General features: G+C 32.2%; 1 protein-coding gene across 2 annotated transcripts; it reads left to right on the top strand.

The window, feature by feature from the left end:
- The first annotated feature begins 477 nt into the window (after positions 1 to 477).
- Positions 478 to 21041, top strand: LOC139495742 (collagen alpha-2(IX) chain-like). Of its 2 annotated transcripts, XM_071284107.1 has the most exons (21): positions 478 to 572; positions 5631 to 5660; positions 6943 to 6975; positions 8418 to 8444; positions 8836 to 8871; positions 9261 to 9287; positions 10239 to 10265; positions 11086 to 11112; positions 12046 to 12081; positions 12493 to 12519; positions 13474 to 13500; positions 14120 to 14146; positions 14855 to 14881; positions 15799 to 15825; positions 16083 to 16127; positions 17347 to 17436; positions 18107 to 18232; positions 19334 to 19441; positions 19858 to 19965; positions 20589 to 20645; positions 20849 to 21041. In XM_071284107.1, the coding sequence occupies exons 1-21, from the start codon at positions 509 to 511 to the stop codon at positions 20929 to 20931; spliced, it is 1059 nt and encodes a 352-aa protein (XP_071140208.1). In that variant the 5' UTR covers positions 478 to 508; the 3' UTR covers positions 20932 to 21041. The 2 variants fall into 2 exon arrangements, with proteins under 2 accessions (XP_071140208.1, XP_071140209.1); XM_071284108.1 differs by lacking the exons at positions 478 to 572; positions 5631 to 5660 and having other exon boundaries at positions 8418 to 8443; positions 8834 to 8871.
- The last annotated feature ends 74 nt before the right edge of the window (positions 21042 to 21115 follow it).

Genomic DNA, 21115 nt, shown 5'->3' with positions numbered 1-21115 from the left:
CATGTAGTTCATTGGACCAATCAAATCAGTTGAGCTGAACACGTACAGTACTAAATACTTGAATTAATACCTGTGTTGTATTACAGCTGATGATGCAATTTACAACCCATAATGCAACTATCCAAATTACAGGTGCGATAACTTTGTTTTACTTAAAATATTTTATATTTTATCCTCGTTTTTCCTTAAAATACTTTTTATATTATCGTCGTTTGAGGAAATATGAACGTATAAACTGAACAATTTCTTTGATTTTTATTATCCCGTAAAAATAAATGTTCTTATCCGATAATTAAAAGCATATCAATATATTAACTTATATCGGACAGTCATAACGGCCATTCGGAACAACTGTTGCATTATCCATAGTTATGTCTTAATCAGCTTCTTTTAATTGTTCGGATCACTATTACATCTGACATAATTTTCTGATCTTTGACTTCTGGCGTAACAAAAGTGCCAGAGTTGAATATATACGTTCATTCTGATTTTTGTTTCATTGCGAAACATGAATAGCTTTGTGGTAGTGGGACTGGTCCTTTGTGGCCAGATTGGAATATCTTTTGCCCTTTGTGAGTATATTTTTGAATATTTGATGTCTTTATTTGTAGTTTTTTTTCTATTTTTTTTTTTTTTTTTCAATTTTCAGTGTAAAAACTGTATATATACGCTTTTGTTTTTGCAAAGTTCTGATTTACACAAAAGGAAGCATTGTGTGGTTTAAGCATCGAATCTTACAGGAGTTTAATACATAATTTAGATACAAGATTCGTTCCACAGCATGGTAATGGAAAAATATTTCAATTACATGTACATAAATCACTGAAAATTGTGCAATTAATTTTGAAAACATTATAAACAACAATATTTGGGGTCCAATTATCATTGTGTTTCAAACTATGTAGTATATTTGGTAAAATTATTGTGGGTTGTTTCAAGCTTAACATACAGTGGCACATATTTTATTTACATCGCGGACGAGAACAAAGTACAAATCAAATTTAAAAGATAGGCTATGCGTGTGGATTTACCGGGATTAAGGACTAAATTAGTGAAAAGTGGCACACATTTTGCCTTTTAAAAGACCATCTCCGGCCGTACACAGGTCTTCAACTTGCATACACATGTATTGTGACCCTCTATAGAAATAATTTGATTTAACAAACGGACGTGGCAGCGTTTTTGTAAATCCCTCACTACCAAACATACAGTCCTATGAAATTGATGTAGTAAAGTTTTAAGAACTCTTAAAATTAATGGATTTATATCTCTGGTGCGAATTTCTTAATTCTTTTGCGAGTATAATTTTTAATTTTTTATCTTTTTTTTTATTTTTGTTTAATCAAATATTCAATGTTTGTATTATGTTTAATTTGTTTTAATATTATGGCCTCTAAAACCATTGAAGAGACATTATTTGTCGAATCATGTATTCGGTGTAATTAAATTACTAGTACTGGTTATGTTTATAGTTGTTGGGTACAGTTCTGTTATATATCAAATAACTACATCATTTTCCTGAACATATTGAATGACCATGATTTGTTCCGTATAAATTCGGATACTAAAATGATTAACTTCCAAACTCAGTCGTATTTTAAATTTAAAGAGATTTATTCCGTATAAACTCGCGTATGAAAATTGTTATTTTCCAAAGTACAGGCTTAAGGATGTACTTAGGCGATTTAAGGTCAAATTAAGTAATCTAAATTTAGAATTCAAAATTGATACTTTAAGTTTAAAGAGTTTTTTTAGGAATCAAAATTAGCTAAAAATATTGATAGGTCATGTGGCTCCTTTTCGAGATATTTGAGTTATAAAATATGGCGGAAAAAGGCTGACTCGGACTTTTACCTTATATTTGCATTATCAATATTTGGGTCTCAAATCAAAACAGTCAGTATTCTACTCTGTCAAAATTATCTCCCCATAACGCCAATTCATTTTCGCAATCGTAGAAATGGAAGCCATTGTAGGGATGATGCGCTGCTAATTTTGCTCTTTAAAACCGATAAATTTATCCACATTGCACCATTACGATCATCCTTATATGTCAGTTGTATTTTAAAAGACAAATGTATCAACTAGCTAATAACCATCAGTTAATATTCGTTTATGCATTGATTCTACTTTAAACTACTGTCTGATCGGTTGTCAGGTGGAATTTTTCGAAAATTCATAAACATTTAAAAACATTCTAATTACACATTTCGTGGAAGGGCAGACTATATTTTTTTAGTGGTCGAAGATTTTAAACCCAAGATATCACACACAAAACAATATAATTGTTCGAGGATATACATTTTTTATCATCCAACTTGAAAGACTGTCGTCCAGTACTTTTAGTAAAAAAAATAGCTATTCGAACACACCTACTCTGTTTTTTGTGATTCATTAGATAGGTATTTCACTTGACCCATATATTTCATCTTTTAGCACTGTGATGTTTTATGTTATAAAGTCAACCTGTAGCTTTGATATATACAAATGATAGAATCTGAAGAGAGACGATGTATAAAATAGTCTTGCTTTGTACGATATCAAGACAAAATATTCAACTCAAACACGCCCTAACATGCACTAAAGGTGCACTCGATTTTCTCTTTTCGATACAATTGCTACCCATTTTTGGAATTTTTTCTTGAGTCACATAATGGAAGGGCAAACACGAAAATTACTGAACTAAAAGATTGATATGTTTTCCGTCCGTGGTAATTTAAAAAAAAATCGGAGGTTATACATTTTCTACATCCAATTGTCCTGCTTAATTAACTATGTACTAGATAAATTGAAAACTTATGCAAGTGGTGTTTTTAGAATAAAACACTTCGTAGTTGAGAAGAAAATTGTCATTTTATTTGTTTCTATTAACTTTTAAATTTTGTTCACTATAGTAAACATTACAGTAAGCATTTATCGCCTTCTCTTACAAAGAGCTTCGATTCTTTTGTTCTATTTCAACCGGGTTTCCCCGCCTGAGAAGACAGAAAATCAAGAATCTGCTTAAATTTTATCAAATAACATTTTATGAGCTATTAAATCTTATGTTAAAAGATAAATAGGTGTTATGGGGCAAAATCGTTTACCTTGTATCGTATGGAAAAACACCAAGGAGTTCGAACATTTGACACTTATTCCAAAACCTCACCTAAGTACAACCTTAAGAAAAGTTAGTATTGTATACTAATTGAATATTTAAAATCACACTCTTACTAAGCAAGCGTTCATCAATTATCAAAATACGTAAAAGGCGTGATATATATATTAATATATATGTCGTGTACAAGTTGCGATTTTGTACAGGTTATAACATGTACAAAAATATTGTACATGTTATAACTTGTATAATGCAAAAATACAAGTTATAACATGTACAAAAGTACCTCATACATGTTATAACCTGTACAAAATATTGCTTAAATATGGTTTTAACTTGTACAAAATTTAAAATCAATCTTCATGAAGTAAAAATTACATTTAAATTCACCAATGCATAAAGAACAACAAAAAATACATTTGTAGGCCAGAACGTGTCTTTTTCTGTAGAGGACAATGATCACAAAGTTTCAGAAATATATGTTTCATGACTTATGTTGGCAAAATGTGTTTTCATGTAATTGTATGTTTTATGCAGTCCATCATGGCTTAAATAAGTGTGAAACTATTTACTAAAAGCTTGCATTCCTCAATGACAATTACATTAGATACTAGTAACTAAATTTTTCCAAAAAATACATTTATTTATAGTGGGTTGGGAAACTAGTTTTGCAACTTATATTAATCCCTTTCCACTTTGCGGGTGCGAGTGCTGCCTTGTAGCGGCATTAGCCTGCTCTTTTTTCGAAATCTACAAGGGTGTCTTTAACGTGCAAGAGATATGGCTCTCTCTTAACACGGGTCAGCCATTTAACGTCCCCTTCCCAGACGGGAATCGAACCAGGAACCTTTGTGTTAGTAGTCCGATGCACTAACCACTACACCATGGCTCCAAAAAAATTTAAGAACGAATCCTAATAATTTTGGAAAATAGTCCTCCCTCTCGTTTTTATAGCATGAAAAGACTAAAACAATGTCATATGCTTACTCAGTAAAAGCAAGAGAGAGCTGAAATAGTTTTCATTGGACCACGCTTCATTATCAATATCTTTGGATCTACTCTTCAACATTTTTTGCCTTCAGCATGACTTATGTAAATTTATAACTCAATTTTTGTTTATAAACTATAAGATCATTGCATGAGGCGAATGTCATTTTGATGTTTTAAATATATATCCTCTACTTTGAAAGCATATTTGTGGCCTTTGGATGTTGTCTGCTCCATGGGCGGGTTGTTGTCTTTTAGACACATACCTCATTTCAATTCCCAATTTTATTTGTAGACACATCTATCCTGGCTATCCTCTTATGTCTTTTAGTGTCAACTAGAAAGAAAGTATTTTACTATTGCCTTCAAAGTGAACACTCACAATTATAATTCATCAAATAAAGATATGTCCTAAGATATATCTTATGATAGGTCTTATGAATGATTCGTAATACCGACCCCTGGACACTAACTGTATCAAAAAAGGAAAAAAACACACTAACATGAAGGAATAATACAAAAGTTATGAAAATGTTATTGAGGTCAATATCATTTGTTGCGATAATAGAAAAATATCCTTATTTTTCGATTTTGTACAAGTTAAAACCATTTTTTAGCAATATTTTGTACAGGTTATAACATGTATGAGGTACTTTTGTACATGTTATAACTTGTATTTTTGCATTATACAAGTTATAACATGTACAATATTTTTGTACATGTTATAACCTGTACAAAATCGCAACTTGTACACGACATATATATAACATGTTTATCCTCGTTGTAATACTATGCGTGTAATACCAAATTATTTTAAAACTACATTAAATTGTAATTTTTTAACAACATTACCACTTGTGAATTAAATAGTTGAAAAAACCTGTTTCAAAGCAAATTCGTATGTCTTATTACGTCAAAGGATTGATTGATATATTGAATGATTGATTGGTGTTAAACGCTACTTTCAACACTATTATGTTATTTCATGGTGGTCAGTTTGAATTGGTAGAGGAAACAGAAATACCACCGACTCTTTGTAAAGATAAATTTGATTACAAAAGAGGGTCATAAAAATAATCAATTCGTACTTAGTCCTTAGGTATAATTTAACAGGTTTCATATGATTCATACTAGTATTTTATTAATGAAATATAGTATAAAATAAACAAAGAAGATGTGGAAAGATTGCCAATAAGGCAAATTTCCAAATGAGACCAAATTGTCACAGAAATTAACAACTATAGAGGTTATCGTACGGCCTTCAACAATGAGCAAAGCCCATACCGCATAGTCAGCTATAAAAGGCACCGAAATGACAATGTAAAACAATTAAAACGAGAAAAATAACGGCCTTATTTATATAAAACAATGAACGAAAAAAAATATGTAACACATAAACAAACGACAACCACTGAATTACAGGCTCCTGACTTATGACAGGCACATAAATACATATAATGGTTACATGTATCTGTTTTTCTTGAATCTATTTGATTTATATATTCCAAGCTAATTTATAAATGCATCATGTTTTCCTTTTTTTCAGTGCCCAATCCATGGTCTCCTTGGGGAACCAGTAAGTATGTTTATTTCATGCGATTTGTATGCCACATTACTGGCATTATGTGTTCTGGTCTGTGCGTCCGTCCGCCCGTCCGTCTGTTCGTCCGTCCCGCTTCGGGTTTAAGTTTTTGGTCGAATGAATTTAAAGTCCAATGAACTTGAAACTTAGTAAACATGTTCCCTATGATATGATTGTAATGCCAAATTAGAGATTTTATCCCATTTTCACGGTCCACTGAACATAGAGATTGATAGTGTGGATGTTGCATCCGTGTACTTGGGAAACATTTGTTTTTACCTTCGTTTGATCAATTTTCTCTCTCGAATTCTTGAAAATATAGAAAAAAAAGTTTCAAGGTTTAGACTTTAAATGTATTTTTTGGTTTAGGGTTTTCACATATTATTATAAAGCAATTTTAAAATATAATGCAGCATTCTCGTTTTTGTCACACTATGTGGAATTTACATGTGTGGGTTTTTCTTTATAAGAATTTATAAGTATGCAGGAATAACTTATGTCTTTTTGAGCCAATGTCGTAGTGAAATTAAATAGATATCGTATAAAAATACGCTTTTAAAATAAACTCACCAATAGATATAGGAAGATGTGGTATGAGTGCCAATGAGACAACTCTCCATCCTAATAACAATTTATAAAAGTAAACCATCTTAGGTCAAGTACGTACATGTATATCGATTTATTTGTGCATGTGTCATCCCACTTGTGCATTGACTGACACATGAGCTGTATCACTTTGATATTGGTTTTCATATGTTACTATATTCTACTAGCATGGGTCTCAATTCGCCGTTTCAGAATCTAATGCATTCTGGGTATTTTTCTAAAAGCGTTGTGATTGGTTTACAATGTGATAAACAATGGTAATTCAACCAATGACATAAGGGTTTTTTTTAACTTTCATTTCGGTGTACGAACAATGAGATTACCCACAGTCCTTCAGATTCTGAAAAGACGAATATAATAGACATATTTGTTTGTTCGTAGATTTGTGATTATTGAATAAAAGAAGGATTGATAAATTGTTGCATGATTAACATCCAGTGGCTAATACTTCATGCGCTTTTGGGGAATGAATTAAAGAGACCAGGAACTTGTTTTGTGTTGAAGCCCTTATTGTGATAAAAAAAAACTCAATAGAAATGCTATCAATTTGTTAGGGCTTTATTCATATACGTGTACACATGTTGACTTGTGTAGTGAATAGTATATTATATCCATCCCTTTACACAAATAATACGAAAATATGATGTTTATATTAATATTTTTTTTCTAGGTGGTGGACATCCGGGACCTGTAGGACCACCAGGTAATAATCAGATATTTTTTATTGAAAAATCATTTAGCATACGTGCGTTTCTATAATACACTTATTGACTGGGTATGAGTAAGTTTATTAACCCCGAGGTGCAACTATTGTCCTGAGACGTAGCCGAGAGGTAATACTAGTAGTTGTGTCCGCCGATGAGACAATAAACTTACTATTCCACGAATATCCAGTCAGTAAGTGTTTTATTATATCGAAAAAGACAACAGGCAATAAATGGTGTTAACTATCGTTATAAAAAAGCAGAAGTCCAACCATACTGTTTAACGTTTTAATTGATTTATAATTGAATTAAAAATACTCTGACAAGCAAAGGTTACAAAAATGTACGTCCTGCATTGACGTTGAAATCCGTTCTTCAATAGGTAAAACGCGACGTCGTGACTCCCGTGCCATTATTAACCGTAACTGCATTTGAAATTCCGCGAAATATAATGACGCTTGCGGTCACATAGTTTCACCAAGGTCCAATAGTTGGAAACTATTGACCGGTCCAATAGTTCAACGCTTGTAATTTGAAAAATAGTAAAAATATCGTGTATTTATTTTATATAGAAAATATTAACTGAGGTATAATAAAAGTCATTATAAGAAAGAAGATGTGGTATGCCAATGAGACAACTCTCCACAAGAGAACAATTGACACAGAAATTAACAACTATAGGTCACCGTAGAACTTTGTTTTGACATCTTTTATTTTAAATTCCAAATGATACATTTTTAATAGAATTTCATGAAAATGAAAAATAACATTTTCAAAAAAAAAGGTGCAAACGTAAGATCATGGATTGTTCAATAAGAGATACAAAAAGTATATTTAGAAGTGGTTAATAAAAACAGTTGTCAGACGTATGTGTTTCTCGTCTTAAAAAAAATACGTTGACATGATCAGTAGCAGGCCTTGTGGTAATGCTAAATTCAAAAGATGTAAAGTTGTCATTCTCAGAATCAGAACTCAATTAATACAATTACTGAGATTTGTGTTTCCTGCACCAGTTGTGTACTTGGAGTATTAAGGAAAGTTGTGATGGCCGAAAGCCCGTCACATGATCCAAAGACCAATTCTAGTAAATACAGAGTAGGATTTTGTTAAATGAACATATTTGACATATTGGATTAATAACTGAAATAAATGTCATAAGACTCAGTACGAATGACTAAAAAGGCCATTTTATTGATAGAATTTCTTATTTCCTCATTTTTTATAGGCAATTTGAAATCATCGCTTTCGCTTGTTCACGAAGGAATATGTTAATATATGCAAATGTATATCTTGTTTAGTTAGCAAACAAAAGGGGTCGATTATAATAAAGAAAAACTCATTTTAAATATAAAATTTATCATGCGGAAAGAGAGAATATGTCAGAGAAACAACGATTTTTGTATGCTTTCTTTTGTATATATATATATAAATATATTTGTAGGCGATAAAGGAGAGCCAGGAAAAAAAGGTAAGATTTATTTACCAGGTATTTAGTTAATACCCGATCTTTTTGTTTTATGTCACTACTGTTGACTGTGACTTGGTGTTCTTTTGCATTTGTGTGTTTTATTCTGTGTCTGTCCTAATGTTGTGTCATGGATGGATAAACCCATATCCTTTTTTTTCTATTAGTCTATGAAATGAAATAATATTAGAAAAATGCTAAAAATAACAGAATCAACAAGTTTAAATGAAATGATATTTGTAACGGTTCAATACAGTTCCCGGTTGGTCCTTCTTTTCGCTATACAACGTTCATCTTTGTATAATGAGGATGCATAATATCAAAATAAAATCATATAGCACTTGTCAATAGCGTTTTCATATGTTAAAACCATGACATTTTATATACTTCATAGGTCCAAGAGGAATGAAAGGTCCACAAGGATGGAAAGGTAAGGCAAATTATTATGTCATTTTGTAAATTCATTTATTTCCGTCGCTACCAATTTTCGTGAATTGAGGAAAACTTGCATTTTACATGTATATCGATTCAATAAGGCCGTATTAATTCGCGCCGAGCGTTATCTCATAATAATGTTTGCCTCACAATAAGCTAATATAATGGCATGCATACACCAGGCCTTGAAGGCATAAAACTTTGCTCAGTGCTCTGAGCACAAAAATCATGATCGAAACATGAAATCCAGCAATTTGATTGGTTGATTTCCGAGTCTGAGTACAAAAATCATGCTCGAAAGTTTTATGACCGTGAGGCCAGGTAGATGCGTTCCATTTATGAATGTCGTCATCAAAATATGTAATTGTTTTCAATATTTTTCAGGACCACCAGGAATGAAGGGAGGACCAGGTTAGTGTATTCAGGTGGTTTATTGTGTGTGTGTGTGTGTGTGTGTGTGTGTGTGTGTGTTTTGTGTGTGTTAAGTGTGTTTGTTTTTCTTCCAACAGCATAGAAATGACAACGGAAAGAATCCATTGTATGCTTGTAAAGCAGCGATAACTATTAGTATTTCTTATCAATTTCATTATTAAGCCATCACGAGAAATACATGTGTTCGAGTTAGTTCTCTTGTGTGAGGCAATATATATATATGTTTTATTGCAAATGAAGAGCTTGCAGAGGGAGACAATATTTCAATGAGCTATACACATTTCCTATACCATTGATTTTTTTTTCAAGTAAAATTGACAAACACGTTTCTTCTTTTTAAGCTCTGCATGGGCAGCACCCCTGCTTGTCCGGTAAAATCAGACTACAATTGGAACAGGGGAAAAAACTTATGTTGAATAGGTTATTGATATTTTATAACAGTAAGACAAGAACGCGATATTCGAAAACAATCACAAGAGGCACGACGGTCAGATTGCATGGCGTATTCTTTTATATTTCCAAAACAAAATCTCACAAACATGTTTAACCCCGCCGCATTTTTGCGCCTGTCCCAAGTCAGGAGCCTCTGGCCTTTGTTAGTCTTGTATTATTTTAATTTTAGTTTCCTGTGTACAATTTGGAAATTAGTATGGCGTTCATTATCACTGAACTAGTATATATTTGTTTAGGGGCCAGTTGAAGGACGCCTCCGGGTGCGGGAATTTCTCGCTACATTGAAGACCTGTTGGTGACCTTCTGCTGTTGTTTTTTCTATGGTCGTGTTGATGTCTCTTTGGCACATTCCCCATTTCCATTCTCAATTTTTAATGCAGATAATAACAAAGTGTGGTTAGTAAATTGGTCGGGGTAAACTTTTCTTATCTGTCAGCTACATTGTATGTTAATTGTTTGTAATTTCTCTTTTTTTAGGTGATGTAGGTATGAAGGGAAAGAACGGTAAGTACATTTATATAACTAGTTAACTTATGTCTGTCTAGTTTTCAGATGATTTTTCATTTCTGGAAAGATCAATTCCACACACTGGCAACGAAATTGAGTCAATCTTTAAAAGACCAGTTCGCGTTTACATTGCACAAGCAAGATTGATCGAGATCGATCTTATTTAATCCAGTGCGTTTACACTAAAACATTAAAAGAACCGGTCTGACCTTTATTTGCCTATCTAAATATAACAAACACCTGAAAAAAGATCGATCGAAGATCGATAAGCGTTTACACCAAAAAAGATCGATTAAAATAAGATCGATCTTTTTCATACCACCTCTAGAGGTAGACTTTTAAAGTCCGATTGAAGATCGATCTTACCCGTTTACATTGTACCAAAGATCGATCTTAGTACAGATCGATCTTTTTTTGTCAGTGTAAACGGGGTCTAAGCCGTTGGTTAAAAACAGGAACACTAATTTTAAATACAAGCTCTGACTGTATAAAGCACAACTCTCCGAGTCAAGTTTTGTTTAGTCTCGACCAAACTAATGTAACCAGCTTTACTCGAAGTTTGTGCGTTTCTGATCATTTTCGACACTCTTTTTTGTATTAGGAAATTTTATTTGTAGACCTATTTTTAATTTAAAAAAAATAAATTAAATGTTCCCCTATAAAAAACGTGGTTTCTAGTTCCATGTACATTATAGCATATACTTATATGTTTCATTCTTTATCTGGTGTTCTATCTGCGATGAAAACATTTGATACATGCAGGCGTAGATTCTACAGATTCTGACAGTTGTTTTTAATTTAAATGTTTTACTTACAGGAAACCCTGGATCTTGGGGACCACCAGGTAATGTGAGCTTGTCTTTACAGCCGATTTCATTGAACGTGTAGGTGAAAGGTAATACCTTTGGTTATCAAGATAGGTATATTACCCTCCTTAAAGAGTAGAGTCTGACTGATAACCAATCTATATGTCTGTAGGACTATGATACTTACAAAGGAGAGTAGTATCATGTACCTTACTTGACAATGACTTCACGGTTCAGCTAGCAAGCAAGCTAACCAAAGATATTACCTTGGGCTACACACTCAATGAAATCGGCTGTAAAATAATATTATTATTTAGAACCTTAGGAAACACGTTTACCAATAAATTACTTTGAAGTTAGTATTGAGCAGTTAAAATTATCCCGGAACTTAAACAAAACCAAAACTGAACAAAATATTTTATCAATTGATATGTACATGTATGCATCAACCTATTTAAAGGGATGTATCCAATATATATGTTCCAGACCATATGAATATTTCGACGCGTACGTTCGGACCGTATCAGTATACGCGTACGGTCCAGCTGACCATAATGTTTTGGGATGATATGGGTTAAATTTGTACAAACATTTATCAAAATCTTTATTTTTAGTTATACAAATTGTTATTAGTACAGTTAGATGGAAAAAGTGATTAAGCAAACAATACGGTCTGGAACATGTACACAAATGTACATTAATTGGGTCGAAATTATCCTACTTCAATGCGACAAACTCAACAGAACTTAGCACAAACAACCTTTAAGATATGCAAAGTTCCATATACGATTTGAGAAAACAATCTAAATATGATAATAATGATAAAAAAAAGTTTATATAAGGGGTATTATTGCTTACGTTAGAATATATGATTGAAACCGTATTTGTTTAAATACTGAAAGATAATAAGTGAGTTTCCATCATTTCTTTGCAAATCCATGATGAATATTAAATTTATTTATTATAATCAGGTCCAATGGGTCCACCTGGAGATAAAGGCAAAAACGGTAAGTAAAACATGTACAGTGTAAACATACAAACTGGAAAATGATTTATTAACCATCCACAATAAAATCAAAACATTGTAAAAAAACTCATCATACATACCAGGATTAAATTTTGTATTTACGCCAGACGCGCGTTTTGTCTACAAAAGACTCATCAATGACGCTCGAAAAGAAAAGAAAACAATATTCGTTCAAAATCGACGTAAGTTTTATAGACACTTTTGACATTGTCCAAGATTTTTTGCAAACGTTGATATCTGTAACTTAAGTTGTTAATCTACTTTCCGTTGTACACATAATTCAATTGACACACTTGTGTACACATACATGTATACTCATATCAGTTTATTTTCAGTTGTTAAATAATATTTCATTCATTTTAAACATATTTTATTTTATTTTTTACTTTAGGACATAACGGTATACCAGGCGCAGACGGTGAGTATTTGTTATACTTGTTATAACTTCCTTCACAACTGGATAGTAAAGACTGTGCCACACTAGTTGCACTTCAATTATCGATACATTTCAAGTATTTAAGACTAAAACACTAATATGCTTCTGAAATTTATTTTGTGCTTGATTCAAGCCTCCAAGCCTATATGCCTGAGTGTTTGTTGCAGTCCTTGAGCGAAAGTGAAATCACAAAAGTACTGAACTCCGAAGAAAATCATTAACGGAATGTCCATAATTAAATGAAAAAATCGAAGCATAAACATACCACAAAATCACAGATACAGCCATACAAACATACTGAATTTGCACGATAATATTATTCAAATATAAAATCAACTAATCTGAAGAACATATATCAGCTGTCTCAAACATTGACAATTTTCTTACAAAATTATTAATAAAAAGATTTCGAGATTAGATTTTTATAGTCTTATAACTATCATGCAGTAAATGGATAATTTAAAACTCGTTTGTCAATAAATCAAAATAAGAAAACAATCAGTGAACAACTCCGATTGGATGATGCTATGGGTGGTCAACAGCATTAAGAATAATGGAGTAAAGGTGCAGAATACAGGAAAACAAGTTGCAAGAATACAGAGTAAAAAAAAAGAAATTCCACTTTGATTTATGCCATTGGATGAGTCTCGATGGGGGGGGGGGGGGGGGGATTTACAGAAAAGAGAATTATGGGATAAAGGGACAGAATACAGGTAGACAAGTAGAAAGAATACAGAGAAAAGGACATAAAAAGGAATAGAGATACAGAGGCAGGTATCTCAAGAAAAGAGAATAAGGGACGAAAAACATAGAGAATAGAGAAAATTTACATTGAGGTTAATGAATAGAGAAATGGTATACCTGAAGCACCTGGATCACCTGTACAGACCCTTATGATCGGAGGAGGAAAATTATATATGTCTTTTACTATTTTAGGTATGAAAGGAGCAACAGGTGATAAAGGTATGTGTCTTTGTTCTAAACCTAATGTCAATCAATACATACGTTGGAATTGAAATAATTTTGATTTTGGATATACATTTAACACGACGTCTGATTTTTTTTTAATGTCTATCAGCTCATAGACACAATTTTGTCATATGATCATTAAGTCCTCAACGATTTTTCATGATTGTCTCTTTAAATGGATTTTTATAATAACAATATAAGGAAAGACTGAAAAAAATGAGCCAAGTTGAAATATATGAGCGTGTCGGTCTAGTACAAACCAGGAATTACTGTAAACCAAAATATTCCCGCGGATACTTTATTTCGCGTTTAGCCCTAACTAACCCATTTCGCCGCGATTTAGTTTCGCGATTCTTAACTTTGTTTGATGTAGTTAAATGAGAATGGATACAAGTTTTACATATTTGCGACGATTTATATTCGCGATATTTTTCTACTCGCGAAAGTAACGAAAAATAAATCGCGCGCGAAAATAAGTTGGTTTACAGTATATTGATATTGCATTATCATGTTATCGTCCCGAATGCATTTAATTTGCTACTGGAAGTGTTACAGCAATCCATTCATTGCCATCATTAAAATCTTTAAATTTTCATCCATGTTTTTATTTTAGGTCCACATGGTTGGCCAGGAGCACCAGGTAAATATTAGTTGTATGTTTGTATAACCACAGTATTGTGTTTAAGTACTAAAATTTAAAGCGTTGTAAATAAATGACTAAATGAAGGTATATGAATGAGAAAACAAAGTATACCAAAAATACCGAACTCCGAGGCTAATTCTAAAACGTGAAGTCATAAAAACTGACAAAAACCAAATGCTATCAATAAACGGAACAAGTGAAAAGCAACTGCCATATTCCAGACTTGGTACAGGCATTTTTCGAAGTAACTGGGGGGTTAAAACTGCTTTTATAGCTAGATTAAATCTCTAACGGCCCTGCGAACAACACATAAAATAAGTTGTAAATAAAAGAAGAAATGGAGGTATTGAAATGAGACAGCCGATTATCAGCTCCTTTTTGTAAACAAAACGAAAATGAGGCGAAAGAAACCAATCTGACATACAAACTGTTAAGTCAATAATAAACTGACAACGCCATGGAAAAAGAATGAAAAAAACCTAGACAAACAGACAAGGCTCAAGTAACATAGAAAAATAAAGACAGAGCAAAACGAACCCCACCTAAAAAATAGAAGTGATCTGGTTATATGAGTTAGTTAGACTTGAAAAATCATACAGACACAATATATATGTATATCTTGTTGAAATATTATTTTATTTTAAAAATCACCTATAATAAACAAAAAATAAGTTTATGTCACGAATGTGTATTTTTTTCTTTCAGGCGAAAAAGGCAAAATGGGAACACCAGGTAAAACAAAGAAAAACAAGACAGTTTGAGGGAAGCATAAATATTTCGCTGGATAATACGGGAATGTATTGTAGCTATGTTTTTTTTTGTTTTTTGTGGTCATCATTTTAAAATAAGGTTCTAGTTAGAAATATAAAGGAGTAGGTCCGGTAAAGCCGATTTTTGCCTCATATTTCAGGTTCATCTAACAAAAGATTTTGGACACTTTTTAATCACTTAAGTGTATATTTCAATTGATTCAATTAGTTTATGTGAAAGATTTTAACTGATTTAATCATTACAAATTCTCCGATTCAAGCTTGAATATGAAAAATCTACCAAATATGCCAAAAAAGTCACTATTTCACAAGCTTTATATATGTTATGTATTATCATCAAATACAACTTGCATCTCAATATTATGAATGAACACGAATGCGGCCACTTTCATTTAAGACGGGAACCGTCTAATAATTAACTAAAATGCTGAAATTGTAAAGATTTCAGTAATTTAGCATGAATTTATGATGCTAGTACCCGATATATGTGCTTAATTTTGTCAAAAACAGCCCATATTTATGTAGCAGAAGCATTCTTCTTTCCAATAAATAGCTATTTTGGGACAAACAAGGGGTCTTACTGAACCGACTCCTTTATTAAAAGATACACATATATACGTAAGTAATCCATAAAACTAAGGCAAGGGTAACTTGAAAGGTTTAACAGACAGGAGACAGTCGAACATAAGCAAGGTTCAAAGTGTTGAGATATTATCAATTTTAGAAGGAGGGGTTGTGACAGGTCTAAACATGAGATACATGTATGACATATACAGTTACATGTACATGTAGCATATTCACGCGTACTATCGCGATTGTTTTCTTATTGTTTTCAGCATGGTGAGTGCTTAGTTACTATATACAATATTTATTTTTTAGGTGCACATGGTTGGCCAGGCGTGAAAGGTAAATAGAATTTCCTCATAATTTTGTTTTAGATTTTCAAAAAAATTTACAAAAAAATAGAAAAGCTTCTACAGTTGAATAAGTTTCTTCGTTATGGTATCATAAAAAGTAATTAAATATCTTTAATGAAAACAAAATCAATCGATTGCATACCATTTGGGTACATGTATGAAGGACATTCAAAGTTAGACATGTTTAATTTGAACAACCAACATTGCACGAATTTATGATTCCTTATTAACATTGAATGTTTTCAGGTAAAATGGGAGAAATGGGACCACCAGGATTAAAGGGAAAAGACGGTGAGAAACATTATTTGAGACAATGCAGGAAATTAAAAAAAATGGCCGCCAACATTCTTAATATTTTTAAATAACTTGGTGTCTTTCAAAGCTCATTGAAAAATAATAATAAATTCGAAGATGCATTAGATGTGAAGACTGGATACCAACTGGGGATATTCTAATGCCATAAGTCGAAGACAAATAGATAACACAATAGTAAAAAGAGAGATGGTGAAAAAATATACATCATTAAAAAAAAACAATAAACAAAACGCTTAGGATCACGTATCGGGAACACAAACACATACAAGAATAAACTCAGTTGATCCAGAAGTAATAGCAGTTCCTGCTCCATTTCTGCCACCCATCCTGTTACTCCTGTTAAAATACATGAATCATAAGTCATATCTAGTGATTAGATAGCATTCAACAGTGGATTTGTAAATGTAGGAGTCAAGCCCTAAACATTGCAAAATTTGGAAATGTTCAGTGTACTTCGTCTAAAACTTTTATCAGATATCGAAGTTTTAATTGAAATAAAGATCGGTTAAGACAAAAACTCTTACAAAAATGTCAAGTCAGAAAATTAAAGCAGTTCTTGCTCATCAAGTGGCAACCACATCTTTTGAGATACGCATTTACAAATTTGGGGTATAAGTTTCTGTCAGGGATGTGATAATCTTGGACGAGAGGCTTATAATGTAAATACGATAAGTGGATTTAATCCGTGGACATGTGTGAGCAGTTTCAATATCTGGCGTGTAAGCATTAACCCTCTGCGAAAAACATTATAGTAGGAATGTCGTATAAATGTTAGGGGAGGACACTACGAAAAGCTGTTTTAACACAGAATCTCCACAACCAAATAAACCAGTATTAAATAAGCTATGTACATTTAACAATAACAACTACATAATAAATAATTGTAATCTGGGTTTTCACTTTTCTTAAACGACGTAATAATTCGATTCTGTCCCTCTAATGTGTCTTAAATAAACCGAACTTTTAACTACGTAATAATAATGTGTCTTATTAACTAAACGTATTGTGTATACACTGAGATAGTTATCATACGTTTTTAATATATGTAGCAAAAAACATAATAGTTCAATGAACAGATAACTCTTTGTGTCAAAATACACTATCAAACATCCAAACCTTTTATCCACACTGATGTGTATCCACACTAATATGTGTCCACACTTATATGTAGTGTAATAAATGTATCGTATTACAGGATGGCCCGGCGGTCCCGGTAAAAAGGGAGAAATGGGAGACAAAGGGTTACCAGGACATAACGGTATTCCAGGCATGAATGGAATGAAAGGTAGTAACATTATTATAATTGAAGGTATTTCTGAAATGAACAGACATTGATCCTCTGTTTATCCAATAGGGGGTCAGTAGCGAACCATATAACTTATAATATTACATGGTGCGTTAGTGACCTAATACGAGATATATAGGGGGAGCATGTGTTTCTAGTCGATGCATCATGTATATTTCAAAATGGATAAATAAAATTGACAATGTGATGTACATCTTTTTAGATAACTGTTTGTAGACAAATGAGTTCCAAGACAATTATAGTTCTCGAATTGTTAAATGAACTGTAAATTCTCCTCCAGTCTATTTAATTGTAAGAAATCTGAAACAAGTCAAGCCGAACTAGCTATTAAACTAGCATCAAAATATTAATAAAACCCCTAAAATAGCATCAGAATATCAATCAAAACCCCATATATATAACAAAAAAAGAAGCTCAACATATTTACATATAAAGAATGTATTACTAAATAAAATCAAAATTAATGGCGTTTATTTTGAAATAAAAAAAGTACCTCTATTTATTGAATCATTGCTGTATTACCTATTACAATAACTAATAGGAAGCTCAACATGTTTACTTGCAAAAAATGTAGCAAATATTGTAATTCATTGACGTTCATTTTCAAATAAGCCATTGAATGCATGAATTATTGCTATATAACCTATAGGTAAAAATGGAATCCCTGGCACAGACGGAAAAAATGGTCTACCAGGATACAATGGCATGCCAGGAAAGAAAGGAGCAATGGGAGAACCCGGATTGAAAGGTCCAATGGGATATCCAGGAGTTAAAGGTTTGTATCAGACACTATTTGTTCTCTTTCATTTCACATTACATGATCTAAGGGATACTGTGAATATTGCATTGTACCTATCCAAAAAATGTCACGATCATTGATTGATCCCAATTGTATATCTTGTTGTAAACCAACCACAACGTTTTGTGTACAGTTGAGATAATATATACTTAGAAAGCCAATAGCTTTAATTCAATGGTTGTCTTGTGTTGCTGTATTTTAAATTTATTTTTCTTTAATTGTAATTGTATATACATCAGGTTGTTAGTTTTCTCTGTGAGTTGTGTGAAATTTGTCAATTATGGGCCTTGTAAAGTTTGCTTTGTGAAATAGAGTTTTTTCATTGTTGAAGGCCTTACGACGATCTGTAGTTGCTAATTTCTATGTCATTACAACTGTTGTAGAAAGTTGTCTCCACAATTATTTTGTTGTAGTATTTTGAAACGGTCAGCTATTATAAACACTAGCAAAGATATTTTTATTTCCAATATTTTCATGCTTTTTTATTATTTTAATTTTTACCGTTGTAAGGACATTATCTGGTATTTATTGAGTTTTGAACTCTACCTACCCTTGCGGAGCACATGAAATCACACTCGGATTTTAATTGGGCACTTGTAACTTAGTCTTAATATTTGTATTCTATGTTTTGTAAACTGTTGTTTTTGTTTTGTTTTTATCTGATATATTTTGTATTCTTGGATTCTCTTTTTAATAACGTTCGTCTCTTTTAAGAAAGCAACTAAATAAACACAATGTACCACTTTCACAGATGTATTTCTCCGCAATAATGACTTTGAAAGTAAGAATCTTGTAGTACAATCATACCCATATAGTTTTTTTAAGAACGCCAAATCAAATTAAAGAGGGTCAATGCGTCTATATTGATGAATTGTGTCTCTTATGCAGTCGTACTATTATGAAATGTCATATCTTGCTGGAAACAGTTTTTCACATTTTTGTACTTTCATACTTACATGTATATATTGTGTGATTAACATCGTCAAACTCGCAACCTTCTAAATCGATTTAAACAATTATATTGAATGGTTTAGTCTTGGTATATGTGATTTATTGCAAACGATTATTTTTTCATAGGTGGACCAGGCAACAAGGGACCAGACGGATGGCCAGGAGCTAAAGGGCCAAATGGTATGAAAGGGGCGCCAGGTGATCCCGGAAGAGACGGATATCCAGGAGTACCAGGTACTGTTAATAACTACTTCCTGTTTTTTACACACCATGATTGACACAAAATACATAAAGTAACTCACCATACTTGACACAAACTACATTATGAAACTATACGACACATGGCGCAAACTACATTGAGTAACTTCGAAACCTGATACAAACAAAATTGAGTAACAGAAAATAATCGACAAAATTACATTTAGAAACTCACGATACTAGACACAAACAACAATGTGTAACTTAACATACATATATAATTATGTCCTCGACACAAAATTCATTGAGGAACTCATTATACTTGACATAAAAACTACATTGAGCGTAAATCCCAGAGATTATAAACAATAATTACTCATTGGCAATCATACCACATCTTCTTTTTTATATTTCTGATGAAAAAAATCCGTATTATGTTTTTCCATTTACAGGTAAGGACGGAAAGGATGGAAAGAATGGAAAACCTGGAGGTAAAGGACCAGACGGATGGCCTGGACCAAAAGGACCACCAGGCATGCCCGGAAAGGATGGCAAAGACGGTAGGTATTCACAGTGTTAAGGAAATAAAAACACACAAAAAGGGACTGGTAGATAAAATGCATTTATATTAAATATTTCGGGTAATGTCCTGAAACGAAATTATGGAAATTCTAGATTATTGAACTTACAGATGTACTTGCTGTTTCGATGAATGGAGTTCTTTATTCAAATTTGGCGATGACTTGACACAAAATTCAGACGCTTTCCTGGCAACAACAGAGTTAAGACAAACGGATCAACAAGCACTATTGACCAAATATTATTTTGTATAATGTGTTAATTTTATCATTTGATAGAGGTTTGTGCAGTTTAAATCTGTTTATATAATTATGTTCTTTGTGAAATTGTTTAATTATCAATAAGCGAAAACGAAAATATAAATATAAACACAGGTCACTACGCTATGCAAATATGGTAAATATGTAAAAAAACAAAAAAGTTCATGTAATCATTATTTAAATGGATGTTTAGCATATACATGTACGTGTTCCCTTTAAACGTGCATTCAAACAACATCAACATTTTCAAGCATTGTTTCTAAACCATCTCAATTTCTAGTCTCCATAAAATACATGATACATGTATAATCACGGTTTTAACAATGTTTTCATTCCATTTGCAGGCACTGTCCATGTTGTATTTGATAACTACAGTAGTAAATATAAGATTGGAGCTTCACGTAAGTATCCATCAGTCTAATAATAACTCGCAGTTACAAATTTTTAACCATAATTTAACAATCGCAATATTAAATGCACCTAATAATTTTATATTTTCAGTATGTTATCTGTTTACATAAATACTGTCTCATTTTACAAGGTGTTTTATTTATATTTGGGGATATACTCTGTGTTAATAGAGAAATACTTGTTTGTGTTACAGAAAAAGCAGCCATAAGACAGCAGCTGTCCGGTTCACACCAGCTATCTTCACATTGGTCACCTTGGTCATCCTTGTCAGGGTAGTATCAATAGATTGGGAACGATATACAATTCATAGAACATTTGAGACTTTTTACCTATTGTGTAGAATCATGACATCTTCTGTGAAGTGATATTAAAGAGAAAATAATAAATACTTTTTTTTATTTGTATTGCCTTTACCAATAAATAGATGAATGGATGAATTACTGCTTAACATACAGTGGCA

The sequence above is a fragment of the Mytilus edulis genome, chromosome 11 (genome assembly GCF_963676685.1).
Source record: "Mytilus edulis chromosome 11, xbMytEdul2.2, whole genome shotgun sequence".
In the NCBI taxonomy this organism is placed as follows: Eukaryota; Metazoa; Mollusca; class Bivalvia; order Mytilida; family Mytilidae; genus Mytilus; species Mytilus edulis.
The sequence above is the reverse complement of the archived record's forward strand: the minus strand, read 5'-3'. Positions and strand labels throughout refer to the sequence as shown.